Below are 15,105 nucleotides of genomic sequence, written 5' to 3'. Positions count from 1 at the left end.
AAAGGATTACAACCTGTGTGATCCATAGGGATCTTTGATATTAAAATTATAACCTTCTCATCAGGGAAAGCATGGGAATCATCTTAAACGTAAGACGCGTTTTCTTCAATCCTTAAATTCTTATATATATATATATATATATATATATATATATATAAAATATACACTTCTCATTTTCTTTAAATTTTCATTGGTGTGAAAAGAGGAAATTTCATAGATTATAATAGACTTTTGTGCTATGTTACTCTATTCGTCTTTTATCAAAAAGGAGAAGAAACCGATATGGTAACAAGTTCTTGTGATTTGAAACATCATCACTGAAAGTAGCCTGTGTTTATGTGATGCATATTTAGGACACTGGCTTGTGAGAGAGCCCATCCTTTTAGTTTATTTTTATGTTTTCAAGCTGCACTTAAGAGAGAAGTAACGGAACTTGGATGTCTAAGTGAACAAAGCATTCATTGGTTCTGTTGTAACTTCTTCGGTTCTTGTAATTTGTCTGTGACTACTTTTCGTGCCAATTTATGGCTGCATGTACTTGGGCCATTGAGAAATAAATGCCTTCACCACAGACTGAGAACAAAGATGGCTTATCTTACATATTTGATTACACTAATGCCGTCTTAGTTTTTGCTTTGTGTGAACGAGAAGGCTTCATTCAGAAGTGAGCTTTTTGCAAAATGATATCATTATATATTTTGGTTTTATTTTTTGGGATAGGCCATGTATGAGAAATATTACGTTGCTTGGAAACTGGTGAGGGTTGGTGACTGGAAGGACATCGCGCTATAGAAAAATCTGCTGTAACACATTTCATCTAATCCATTCATGCATAGAAAAATGGATGTAAAATCATAATGACGAGGATTTGCTGAACTTTTACAAGAACACAAGTGACAATGGCTTCAAAGACTTGAAGGATGTCACTTTGAAGTCACTGTTTGCAAAGTATCGAGTGGCTCTTCAGTTTAATGTTAAATTGTTTTTATTATGTCTCCACATAAAACAAGCATTTGAAGGCTAAAACAATGTGTGGAAGTGCATTGTGATCAGCGGAGTATAACATGAGAGTGTAGTCAATACAATGATTAGAGATATATATGTATATATGTACACATTTATGTGTGTGTGTATATATATATATATATACATATATAGTTGGAATCTACTACAAAACAAAAGACGAAGGCAGATGTAAAAGCAACAAACAGGTGTATTAGTTTAATGCTCGGGAAGGTGAGAAAGTCTTTTACGTTTTGAGCCTACGCTCTTCAACAGAAAGGAACACAGAAATAAACAGAGAATAAAAAAGCTTTAGTGGCTAGTGGTCAATCATGGCAATATATATGTGTGTGTGTGTGTGTGTATCTCTTTACTCTTTTACTTGTTTCAGTCATTTGACTGCGGCCATGCTGGAGCACCGCCTTTAGTTGAGCAAATCGACCACAGGACTTATTCTTTGTAAGCCTAGTACTTATTCTCTCAGTCTCTTTTTTGCCGAACCGCTAAGTTACGGGGACGTAAACACACCAGCATCGGTTGTCAAGCGATGTTGGGGCGGACAAACACAGACACACAAACACACACACACACACACACACACACACATATATATACAATATTACATAAGCATTTTATAAGGTTTCTTTCTTTTCTGGAAACTGGCAGCTAATGGCACACTGACTGGCACCGGTCCATAGATCACCACTTTGAGTGGCACTGATATAGGAGATGACATCAGGTGTGTGTGTGTAGAAGATACGCACATACTCACACACATAAGGTGTGTAGCAGATACGCACACACCCACACACACACATACACACACAATGAGGTGTGTGGGTCTGTGGTTGGGATATTCAGCTCATGATCACAAGGTCATGAGTTTGATATCCAGTGGGACATTGTGTCCTTGAGCAAGACCTTTCATTTCACGTTGCTCCATTCCAGTCAACTGGCAAAAATGTGTTCTACCAGTAATCCGCAAGGGGCCAGCCTTGCCACAATTTGTGTCACTCTGAATCTTCTTGAGAACTACATTTAGGGTACACATGTCTGTGGAGGACTCAGCCACATGCACGTTAATTTCATGAGCAGGCTGTTCTGTTGATCATTTCAACTGGAAACCTCATCATTGTAACTGATGGAGTGCCAGTTTTTTTTATACGTACACACACACACACACACATATATATATGTGCGTGTGTATATGTATTTGTGTGTCTGTGTTTGCTCCCCCACCATTGCTTGACAACCAATGTTGGTGTGCTACGTCTCTATAACTTAGCGGTTCTGCAAAAGAGACCGATAGAATAAGAACCAGGCTTATAAGAAATAAGTCCTGGGGTCGATTTGTTTGACTAAACATGGTGCTCCAGCATGGCCACAGTCAAATGACTGAAACAAGTAAAAGAATAAAAAATATATAACCATCATCATCATCGTTATCATTTAACGTCCGTTGTCCATGCTGGCATGGGTTGGACAGTTTGACTAGGGCTGGCAAACTGGAAGGCTGCACTAGACTCCAGTCTGATTTGGCATGGTTTTCTATGGCTGGATGCCCTTCCTAACACCAACCACCCCGAGAGTGTAACAGATGCCATTTGCATGACACAAGTATCTGCCTTAACCACAATTTCACTAGGCTTGATGGGTCTTCTTCTCAAGCACGGTATAATGCCAAAGGCCTCAGTCATTCGTCATTGCCTTTGTGAGGCCCAACACTTGAAAGGTGCTTTTTTTCATACATACATACATACAGTAATCCCTCACCATTTCGCGGTCCACCTATCGTGGTTTATTATTTAAGCTTACGTCGATTCCTCCGCGGTGTTCTTTTTTGCATTTATAATAAAATAAATCTATACAAATTATAAAAATAATTTTAAAAATATACAGTACTGTTTCTACTTCGCGGATTTTCACGTATTGCGAGGGGTTTTGGAATGTAACACCCGCGATGGTCGAGGCATTACTGTATATACTTATATACACAACAAAATTACTAGTCAATACAGCTTTCTTTGTTATAGTACATTTGTATGTGTATGTATGCATGTGTTTTCGTGTGTATATATATATATTGTGTGTGTGTTTGTGTGTATATGCATTAGTTACGATATACTGTTATGCTCCAATACCGTTACTGCACTTGGTTCTTACTGCACTATGACAGTTTCTATGGTAACGGTTTATTGAAGAAGAACCGATCATTACGATCCCATCTTACTTCGATACCCACCCCTTCGCCACCCTTGCTGTCTGATACACGAGTCAGTGTGTGCGTGTGGGTGAAAACCAGTGTGTATATGCGTGTGTGTGTGTGTGTCTTAAATAATAGATCGTTAAGTAAGAGTTTAAAAAAAGACACGTTGTTATTTTTATTATTTCGTGTTGTTGTTGCTTTTGTTTATGTTTCTATTCTCTCTCTCTCTCTCTAATTAGTGTAATTAGTATTTACTCCGCTGTAATTGATATCAATCGCCCCTTGATCTGCATACTTGAGTTCCCATGGTGTGGTTTGTGTTTTTGCGCGCTCTTTCATACTTTAGGTTGCTTTGTCGTGTTCTTGTGTGACTTGAGGGAGATTTAACGGCTATTTCTGGTAAGTCGAGTGATTACATAATGGCTCTCTAGAATCACGTGCGTGTGTGTATGTTGCCGCAACGTGTGTTCTTGTGTGACATGAGGAAGATTTAGCTGCTACTTCTGGTAAGTCGAGTGACCACATAATGGCTTTCTTTAACTACAGTTAGTGTGTGTGTGTGTGTGTTGCTCCATGTTGTCTTTACATGTGCATAACACGAAGTTTAACTGCTATTTCTAGCAAGTCGAGTGACCATATAGCGGCTCTCGCATTACCACATTGTTGTTGTTCTATGTTGCCTTGACGAATGTAGGTTATTGCATGATTTGAAGAAGATTTAGCTGCTATTTCTAGTAAATCAAGTGACCATGGAGTGGTTCTCTCGTTACCACGTCGTGTGTGTTGGTCTATGTTGTCTTGGCAGATGTGGGTTTTTGCATGGTATGAGGGACATTTAGCTGCTATTTCTGGTAAGTCGAGAGATCACATCCTATTACCACATTGTGTGTGTGTATATGTGGGCGAAGGTGAAGAATACGCACACCCGGTGTTTAGGATTAGTTTTAGGGTTTAGGTTACACCGAAAACGGGTGGTGCGCGTATTCTTTACTTTCGCCTATGTGTGTATGTATGTTGTTATGGGTATCACATAGGGTACTTTTCGGTTATCTCACCCCCATTAAACAATTGGGTTATCTCCCCCAACTAAAAGATCGTTTAACCTTCAATAAAACCAAAAAATTAATAAACATGAAAGACGAAAAGATTAAACATCTTAATGAATTAGATAATATTTTTATAGCAAATCATACAAAACTGAAAAAATTAATAAACATGAAAACTGAAACGATTAAACATCTTACTGAATCTGAGGTAATTCTATAATAAATCATGGAATGCCTATTGAGGGGGCCAAACGTCAACAATTGTATTGAAGTATTGAATCAAAAAGATCTCTTTTAATCCAATCTCTTATCACCACATTAACTCGATTTTTGGTAAATTTTCAGATTAACACCTGCGCGATTTTCACTAGAGTGTTAGGGTTAGGGTTTTAGGATTAGAGACGGAATCCCTAACCCTAACCCTAAAACTAACCCTAACCCTAACACCTTAGTGAAAATCGTGCCGGTGTTAATCTGAAAATTTACCCGATTTTTTTAGTGGGAAGATAACCCAGTTTTTTTAATGGGGGTGAGATAACCAAAGAGTACCCACATACATAACGATCCAAAATAGAAATTTTCTTAAAACAGTAAGAAAATATTCCAAATCCTTCGTTTCTGGTACGTGTCCTTGAAATGTGTACAGTAATGTTCAATAAGTATATTATACTTCATGATGAGTTTTCTAGGCTTAGGTGTTCTGTTGGGGTTTAAGGATAGCGCTAGGTTGGGGGGTTATGGATTGGATTGTCAAAGGATGGTCATCCTAACACATTGACTGACCACTGTACTGGCACTCTGTCGGTTACAGTGACGAAGTGAGTTCCAGTTGATCTGATCAACGGAAACGGCCTTTCTCTCCCTCCCAGCCACCCCCATCTCTCTAGTTTGTCTTTTGTATTTCTTTCGTTTTTTAACTTTTTTTGTGTTCTTGTGTGTAAACTTACAAACGACTCAAACACTACATACCAGGGGCGGACTGAGCCATCGGTCAACCGGGTACTGCCTGAGGGCCCAGAGCTCTGAGGGTCCCGCACACTACATGTTAACTCTACTGATATCAATGCTAAGAGGCCCAGTAAGCAGTTACGCCTGAGGGCCCTTAATACTCTCAGTCTGCCCCTGCTACACACACACACACACACACACACACTTACGCATGCATCCCCCCACCCAAGAGAAATGAGAGAATAATTTCCACACATGGAAAACAAGCAGTTCCAATTTCATGAGCACTTCCATCTCCATAATCTAGCAGTTCAGCAAAAAAGATTGATAGAATGAATACCAAGCTTAGAAAGGCAAGAAAATAAATACTGGCATCGATTTGTTTGACTAGAATTCTTCAAGGTTTTGTTTTCTTGTAGACCAGTCTCCAAGTTTTTAAATAGATCTTATTTCTTTATTGCCCACAAGGAGCTAAACATAAAAGGGACAAACAAGGACAGACAAAGGGATGAAGTCGATTACATCGATCCCAGTGCGTAACTGGTACTTAATTTATCGACCCCGAAAGGATGAAAGGCAAAGTCGACCTTGGCGGAATTTGAACTCAGAACATAAAGGCAGACGAAATACCGCTAAGCATTTCGCCCGGCGTGCTAATGATTCTGCCAGCTCGCCGCCGAACTGAGCCTGCAAGATGGCTTGGAGACACATGTCATGTCTTATAAACCTAACAGTTTATTGTATCTTTGACACATAAAACTATTTGTAGCTCTTTTGTAAATTCACACACACACACACACACACACACACACACACACACACACAGTCTTTTGTTTCAGTCATTTGACTGTGGCCATGCTGGAGCACCACCTTAAAGGGTTTTAGTCGAAGAAATTGACCCCAGGGCTTATTCTTTGCAAGCCTAGCACTTATTCTATCAGTTGTTCTTGTTGAACCGCTAAGTTACGGGGACATAAACACATCAATATCGGTTAAGCGATGATGGCGGGGAGTGTACAAACATAAAAACACATGAATATATACATACATACATACATTTATACACACACACACACACACACACACACACACACACACGACGGGCTTCTTTCAGTTTCTTTCTACCATATCCACTCACAAGGCTTTGGTCACTCAATGCTGTAGCAGAAGACCCTTGTCCAAGGTGCCACACAGTGGGGCAGAACCTGGAATCATGTGGTTGGGAAGCAAGCCTCTTATCACAGAGCCATGCCTGTACCTATATATATATATATATATATATAATGTTGCATAATGCGCAAATAAAAATCACATGCATTTGTAAATGTGCATGTTTTAGAATCATGCATTCACATGTATATACCCCTTCTCACACAAACATGTATACACCCCTTCTCACACATACATGTATACACCCTCTCTCACACATACACATACCCTCTCACACATGTATACACACCCTCTCTCACATGTATACACACCCTTTCACACATACATGTATGCACCCCTTCTCACATGTATACACACCGTCTGACACATGTATACACACCCTCTCTCACATGTATACACACCCTTTCACACATACATGTATACACCCCTTCTCACATGTATACACACCGTCTCACACATGTATACACACCCTCTCACACATGTATACACACCCTCTCTCACATGTATACACACCCTGTCACACATGTATACACTCCCTCTCACACATGTATACACACCCTCTCACATGTATACACACCCTCTCATACATACATGTATACACACCATTTCACACATATGTACACACATCCACACAAGTCAATCAATGTTTGTGTGTTTATGTGTGCAATCGATATATCAATATGCAATGAACCAATGTCACACAGCTGCTGCTGCTGCTGCCACTACTACCACTACTTTTACTACTACTCCTGCTATTACTTCTGCTGCTACTACTACTACTCTTCATTTGCAGTCAACATTGCCTCAGTCGTCCACCCACATTAAAACCATTTTGTTCCTTTTGTCCTTCCATACTATCTTTCCTCCGTTTTCTTTCTTAGTCTCCATCTTGTTTTTTTTTTATCCACTTCGTCCTCCTCCCCCTCCACCTCTTGCCACCCTTTTCTCCCCCCCCCCCCCCCAAGAATCCAGGGTGTCTCTTGCTGGCGGAAGTGTTTGAACAAGCACTCACATTATTTACATTTTATACATTCTTCTAACACACACATGCGTGTGCACACACTCACATGTATCCATGTATGTACATACACACATAAGTTTGGCTTTACCCAACAAGATATATAGAACTCAATGCATAGTCTAGAGTATGTATGTGGCATTTTTATTAACTGGGAAGCTACACTTGAATAGTTTGATGAATAATTTATCATGAGACTAGCTCCTAGAGTCTTGTAATTGCTCAGTTAATAATAATAATAATAATAATAATAATAATAATAATGGTTTCAAATTTTGGCACAAGGCCAGCAATTTTAGGGGAGGGGGTAAGTCAACTACATTGATCCCAGGGTTTCACTGGAACTTGGTTTATCGACCCTGAAAGGATAACAGACAAAGTGGACCTCGGCAGAGTTTGAACACAGAACATTAAAGACATACAAAACACCGCTAAGCATTTTGCCCAGCATGCTACCAAATCTACCAGTTCACCACCATAGTAATAACAATGATTTCTTTTAATGGATACAAGGGTCCAAGGCATTGAAAACAATACGAAAAGGACGAAGCAACAATGAATAATAAATAAAAGTGAATCATTTTTTTATTCACACTTGCTTCTCATCCTTGGGAACCTTGCCATCTGGCACACACAACAAAGGAGAATAGCTCGCTCTATCTTCCTTGTAGTCTTTTCGTGTTTTTCTAATGTTTATGATTTGTTTTTCTTTAGTGTTTTGTTTCAGTTGCTTGCTTTCTTATGTCTGAGTTGCTGATGCTCTGGATTCTTTTTCTCATCAAAATGGTGACAATGCACTTCAATGTTCATGGTGCCATGTATAAAGCACCCGCGCTGGTGTCACATGGAAAGCATGCTTGCTGGCTTTAATTAAAAGAGCATGTGTGTCGGCACCATGTAAAAAGCTCCCCCAGCTCGTGTCACGTAAAAAGCACTCATGCTGGCACTAAGTAAAACGCACTCAATACACTTTGTGAAGCGGTTGGCATTAGGAAGGGCATCCCACCATAGAGGCCATACCGAAACAGTCAATTGGAGCCTGGTACAGCTCTCTGGTTTTTCCACCGCCTGTCAAACCATCCAATCCTCCATGCCATCATGGAAAACGGACATTAAATGATGATGATGATGGTGATGTATCTAGCTGTGATGACAACCGTGTAGAGATCCAATCCAATTACTAACTCTGAGAACCCTTCTCTGATTCCTCTGTCAGTTCTTTTCTTTTGTTGTTGTTGCCTTAATTTTTTTCCATCACCATATTTCTGCTGTTTCTCATTATTAAGCTAATATTCAGAACAGATTAACATGTAATTTGGATGGAAGGTTTTAGTTTCGATCACTTTAATCCTTCTGTTGCCATATTTCTGTTGAAAATACACCGACTTTGTTCATGTTAATTTTGAAAATAATGAATAACTTAGTAGAATAACTTCATTATTAATAAGCTGGTATTTGGATTGTAAATCGACTTGGAATTTTGATGGAAGATTTTAATTTAGATCTAAGATAGGAAGTTTGTATCCTATAACTAGGGGTGGTCCCCAGCAGGTTAGTATCAAAAGTGTTAATCTCTGTTGGAAAATAATTTTGTCATCATTAAGCTGGTGTTTGAAATATAAATTAACATGAAATTCTGATGGGACATTTTAATTTAGATCACTTTAAACCTTTTGTTTCATTTTATTTTAAAAATAACGAAGAATTCAGTGAAAATAACTTTGTCATTATTAAGCTGGTGTTTGGGACATAAATAAACATGAAATTTTGACAGAAGGTTTTAATTTAGATCCCTCTAAGATAGGAAGTTTTGTATCCTATAACTAGGGGTGGTCCCCAGCAGGTTAGTATCAAAAGTGTTAATCTCTGTTGGAAAATAACTTTGTCATTATTAAGCTGCTGTTTGAAGTATAAATTAACATGAGATTCTAATGGGAGTTCTTAAAGTAGTTTACTTAAACCCTTTTGTAACTATATTTCTGTAGAAATCCACTGCCTTTGTTTCAATTAATTTTTAAAATAACAAAGAATTCAGTAAAATAACATCCTTAGTAGTAAAGCTGGTATTCTGAACATAAATTAACTTGGAATTTTGGCAGAAGATTTTAATTTAGATCCCTCTGAGATAGGAAGTTTGTATCTTAGAACTAGGGTAGGTCCCCAGCAGGTTAGTATCAAAAGTGTTAACCTCTGTTGGAAAATAATTTTGTCATCATTAAGCTTGTGTTTGAAATATAAATTAACATGAAATTACTTTCAAACAGGAAGCTTGCATCATAGACCCCAACATGGCCTTAGGTGTGTTGGGCTCAAAGGGGTTAAAATAGGGAGTTTGTATACTAAATCCAAGGATGGTCTCAGTTAGGTCAGTATGAATAAGGTTAGGAGAATCCTCCTTAGGTTTTTATGGCTTGCTCTTTTCCATTCTATTTCTGGGGTAGAAGTTAAAGGCTGAAACACTTGCCTGAGGATGGGTGGGGTTCAGCTCTCTCAAGAATCTCTTACCACTATCTCAGGGACTGGTAAATCATTTAAAGCTGGAATACTACTTCATTGAAGTAAACTTTACTGTTGGGCAAGCCCATATTTCAGGAGGAGGTGAGGGGAAATTATTTACTCCATAACTGGTGGGTACATAACATTAGTTAGGTCAGGCTGCTTTTCAGAAGTGGGGTTCGAGGACACCAAGCCTCTATCTTGAGCTTGCATGCGTTCATTGAGAGACAGAGGTTATAAAGTATAATTACAGATAATTAGTTAACTAATCTGTGCTCTGAAGTTGATTGATGCCGGCAGGCAAGATGGCTGTACTTGCATGGGCATGTAATATTAATGGATATTATTGTAAAGCGGTGAACTGGCAGAAGTGTTAGCACACTGGCAAATATACATAGCAGTGTTTCATCCGTTTTTATGTTCTGAGATCAAATTCCCCTGAAGTCGACTTTGCCTTTCTTTCATTTGGGGTTGGTAAAATAAAAACCAGTTGAACACCATTTTGATCCCTTGCTGAAATTGTTTGCTTTGTGCCAAAATTTGAAACCAATATTAATGGATGGTATATTGCGCGAGTCAGTAGAGTCATTCTCATGCTGAGCAAAATGCTTAGCAGCACTTTATCCATCTTTATGTTCTGAGTTCATCTACCGTTTCACAAACATTGTTTTCCATTCCTCAGGTCCTCCCCAAACCATCCAACTCACCAACAAAGCTTGGTGGTGTTGCCACTTTAGTTGCTGATAGCTTGAAAATGCAACAGGTTGTACTGGGTTGCAATAGCAGCATACATATACGTACATATACATATCACTGAATAGCGATGAAAGGACTTTGACTAACAACCAACCAATTGATTGTTTAACCAGCTCATTAAACAATCGATCGATTGGTTAGTTGGTTAGATATTTAGCAGCAAAGAAGTGATAGTGAAGCAGTGCATGCATTTATTATTATTGGCATAATAACCCTCCCCAAAACACAAGAAGATATATACATGGATATTAGTTCTCTAGCTTGTATTTGACTTCTGTTGAAGCCAGTATATTGCAGTCTAATTTATTATGCTATGACAATGTAATGCAGTGATTATGATGTAGTTTAATTATGCTATGATTGTGGCTCTAGTCATATATATATATATGAGTTAAGCCTTCATTCCTCCTCTCAAGGCTCTTCTTTTCTCTTTTTTTATTTTATGTATTTTTGTTCACTCTGATGAAGCTCCAAGTTCCACATCGGATGTGTTACAAAATATGAATATTATTCTCAGAGTTTTTTTGGCAACACTGTGGGACATTGGAAGTAGAAACGGCTGTTAGATGGGATAAAGTTTTGTATTAAAAAATAATAATTGATGGTAGTCAATTGCTGTTAATCAAGATTTCTCCATTTAATTCATATATATATATATATATATATATCTCCTCATTTAATGTCCATTGTCTATGCTGGAATGGGTTGGATGGTTTGACCGGGCTGGCACGGTGGAAGACTGCACCAGACTCGAGTCTGATTTGGAATAGTTTTCTATGAGGCCCAATACTTGAGAGGAACTCAGCCATTTTGCCCCTGTGAGGCCCAATGTTTGAAAGGAATTCAGCCAGTTTGCCTATATATATATATATACTTTAACTCGTTTCAGTCATTTTGACTGTGGCCATGCTGGAGCATCACCTTTAGTCAAGCAAATCCACCCCAGGACTTATTCTTTGTAACCCTATTACTTATTCTATTGGTCTCTTTTGCCAAACTGCTAGGTTATGGGGACGTAAACACACTACCATCAGTTGTCAAGTGATGTTGGGGGGACAAGCATAAGCACACATACACTTATATATACATATATACAATGGGCTTCTTTCAGTTTCCTCTACTAAATCCATTCAATAGGCTTTGGTCGGCCCGAGGCTATAGTAGAAGACACTTGCCCAAGTTGCCATGCAGTGGGAATGAACCCGGAACCATGTGGTTAGTAAGCAAGGTACTTACCACACAGCCACTCCTGTGCCTCAAAAGACACCCGTTGTTAATGTCCTGTTATTTGTATTTGTGTACCATTTCTCCGTTTTTTTCTGTCCTTGTTTTCGTATACATTCGCTGCTTTCTTCCAAGGAATCTAGTGCTCGTAGCTTAGTTTTTCCTTGGGGCTGGTCAGATTGGAGCAATCTCGAGTATAACCAGCCGAAATTGTAAAGATAATCTGGAACTCGACTGAGGAAAGAAAACTCCGAATGATGTGTCCTTATTTTCTTTGTATTGTCTGTCTGGATGTTTTGTTGTCCCTTTTTTGTATCACCTAACTGTCTGGATGTTTTGAGTTCTTGTCCCATTTTTGTATTTTATATATATATATATGATTGTTGTTGTTTAATGAATTATGCTAATGATGTTCAATATCTTAAGAATATTTATTATCTCTTGGCTTTTTCTTTGTTTGTTTGCAGACTTCTCAAACTTCCATTATGCTTCAGGAACCAGATGATGACTCAATTCGTATGAAAGTTGGTTTCAGTGGGTGAGTCCATCTTTATCACCTCCCTCCCCACCTCCCTTCCTCTCATTCTCTTTTTCTTTCTTCCTTATAGCTTCCTTTCATCTTTCTCTCCTATCTTCTATCTTTCTTATCATTTTCCATCTTCTCTTTCTGTCCATCTTTTCCCTTTTATTCCCCCCACCCCTGCCGTATTCTTTTTTTATATTTCTCTTTTATGCTTTTATTCTTTTACTCGTTTCAGTCATTTGGCTGTGGCCATACTGGAGCACCACCTTTAGTACTTATTCTATCGGTCTCTTTTGCCGAACCGCCACGTTACAGAGACATAAACACACCAATATCAGTTGTCAAGCAATGGTGGTGGTGGTGGGGGGCAAACACAGACACACAAATACATATATATACATGATGGGCTTCTTTCAGTTTCCATCTATCAAATCCACTCACAAGACTTTGGTCGGCCTGAGGCTACAGTAGAAGACACTTGCCCAAGGTGCCACGCAGTGGGACTGAACCCGGAACCATATGGTTGGGAAGCAAGTGACTTATACCACACAGCTACTTCTGCAGAATTTTTTATATTTCTTTATCATTTCACCTCCTCCCCCTCCACTCCTTATAACCTTTCATCCTTTCTCTTTTCTATTTTTCTACAATGTTCATGAAGCCTTCATTGTTTTCCTTACTTCTTTCTTTCCTCTTCTCCCCTCTCTTTCTCTCTCCCCCTCTCCTATATTCATTCATTCACCTTTCTCTCTTCCATTCTCTTTCCTTTTCCTTCTCTCTCCCCCCCTCTTCCTCTTTTCACTTTATATTCTCTTTCCATTCTCTCTCTTTCTCTACTTTTCTCTCTTCCTTTTCTTCTCTTTCTCATTCTTTTGCTTCACTTAAATTAATCTCCTCCCACCGACCCCCCACCCACACATTTCACCCTTGTCTGACCCTTCCTTCTCTACCACAAAACTCCTTTTATATTAACTCCTCCAAATTATGTCAGTAGGTTCAACCGAACCCTGAAATTAGTCAGATCCAACGTTTGTGGCACCTGGAACTCTCCCTCCCCACCTCTCCCACCCACTAACTGTTGTTTGTAGCAGGAAAACATTCCTATAGAGAAATTCCATTCTTAGCTGTAATAGTAGTAGTAGTAGTAGTAGTAGTAGAGGCTGTTATATGTGTTATATATATATATATATATATATATATATATATATATATATATATATATAGTGAAGGCGCATGGCTCAGTGGTTAGAGCATCCAGCTTATGATCGTGAGGTTGTGAGTTTGAAACCTGGACTGGGCTACATGTTGTGTTCTTGAGCAAGACACTTTATTTCTCGTTGCTCCAGTTCACTCAGCTCTAGAAATGAGTTGCGACATCACTGGTACCAAGCGTATCAACCTTTGCCTTTCCCTTGGATAACATCAGTGGCGTGGAGAGGGGAGGCCGGTATGCATGGCTGACTGCTGGTCTTCCATACACAACCTTGCCCAGACTTGTGCCTCAGAGGGTAACTTTCTAGGTGCAATCCCATGGTCAGTCATAACTGAAGGGGGTCTCAGCAATATATATATAAGGCGCAGGAGTGGCTGTGTGGTAAGTAGCTTGCTTACCAACCACATGGTTCTGGGTTCAGTCCCACTGCGTGGCACCTTGGGCAAGTGTCTTCTACTATAGCCTCGGGCCGACCAAAGCCTTGTGAGTGGATTTGGTAGACGGAAACTGAAAGAAGCCCGTCGTATATATGTATATATATATATATATATATATATATGTGTGTGTGTGTGTGTGTGTTTGTGTGTCTGTGTTTGTCCTCCTAGCATTGCTTGACAACCGATGCTGGTGTGTTTATGTCTCCGTCACTTAGCGGTTCGGCAAAAAGAGACCGATAGAATAAGTACAAAGAATAAGTCCCGGAGTCGATTTGCTCGACTAAAGGCGGTGCTCCAGCATGGCCACAGTCAAATGACTGAAACAAGTACAAGAGTAAAAGCGTATATATATATAGAGTTATTAATATTTCTAAGTCTCTCTAAAGGAGACTACGGCAGCGGTACTGGATATTAATAGTTATCGCCAAGCCAACATGGCAGTCCCAAAATTAGGACGAAAGCTGCCGTGAATTAGCTCCAAGAAGCCATCGCCTCTAGCTAGCTATGTGACACACGAAACCTGTGTCCTTTATAACCTTCGAACAGGGGAGGTCAGCAGCTTCCCCTTGCTGTGATAACTATTAATTTCCAGTACCGCTGCCGTAGTCTCCTTTAGAGAGAGACTTAGAAATATTAATAACTCTATTTCTGAAAACCAGTGGATAGATTCCACTGAAATTAGAACAGACAGTCAGTAGCGCCGCCTGGCTGGAGCTTGGCTGCTCTGCATTGACAAGGGGCAACACCCTGAAACTAGTCTAGTCTGCAGATGCCAAACCAGCAAGGGGAAGCTGCTGACCTCCCCTGTTCGAAGGTTATAAAGGACACAGGTTTCGTGTGTCACATAGCTAGCTAGAGGCGATGGCTTCTTGGAGCTAATTCACGGCAGCTTTCGTCCTAATTTTGGGACTGCCATGTTGGCTTGGCGATAACTATTATATATATATATAGATATATATGCACAAGTGTGGCTGTGTGGTAAGACGATTGCTTCCCAACCACATGGTTCTCGGTTCAGTCCTCCTGCATGGTACATTGGGCCAACCAAAGCCTTATGAGTGGATTT

General features: G+C 39.5%; 1 protein-coding gene across 12 annotated transcripts in view; it reads left to right on the top strand.

The window, feature by feature from the left end:
• LOC106871364 (protein kinase C iota type) overlaps positions 1 to 15,105 on the top strand; it is a 234,465-nt gene that overhangs the window by 80,246 nt on the left and 139,114 nt on the right. For all 12 annotated transcript variants that reach the window (XM_089342950.1, XM_089342949.1, XM_089342953.1 and 9 more), the window contains exon 2: positions 12,334 to 12,404. In XM_089342950.1, coding sequence (XP_089199076.1) covers positions 12,352 to 12,404 — 53 coding nt within the window. In that variant the 5' untranslated portion in view covers positions 12,334 to 12,351. The remainder of the gene's footprint in view (positions 1 to 12,333; positions 12,405 to 15,105) is intronic.

The sequence above is a fragment of the Octopus bimaculoides genome, chromosome 26 (assembly GCF_046866305.1).
Source record: "Octopus bimaculoides isolate indiv1 chromosome 26, ASM4686630v1, whole genome shotgun sequence".
Lineage (NCBI taxonomy): Eukaryota > Metazoa > Mollusca > Cephalopoda > Octopoda > Octopodidae > Octopus > Octopus bimaculoides.
The sequence above is the reverse complement of the archived record's forward strand: the minus strand, read 5'-3'. Positions and strand labels throughout refer to the sequence as shown.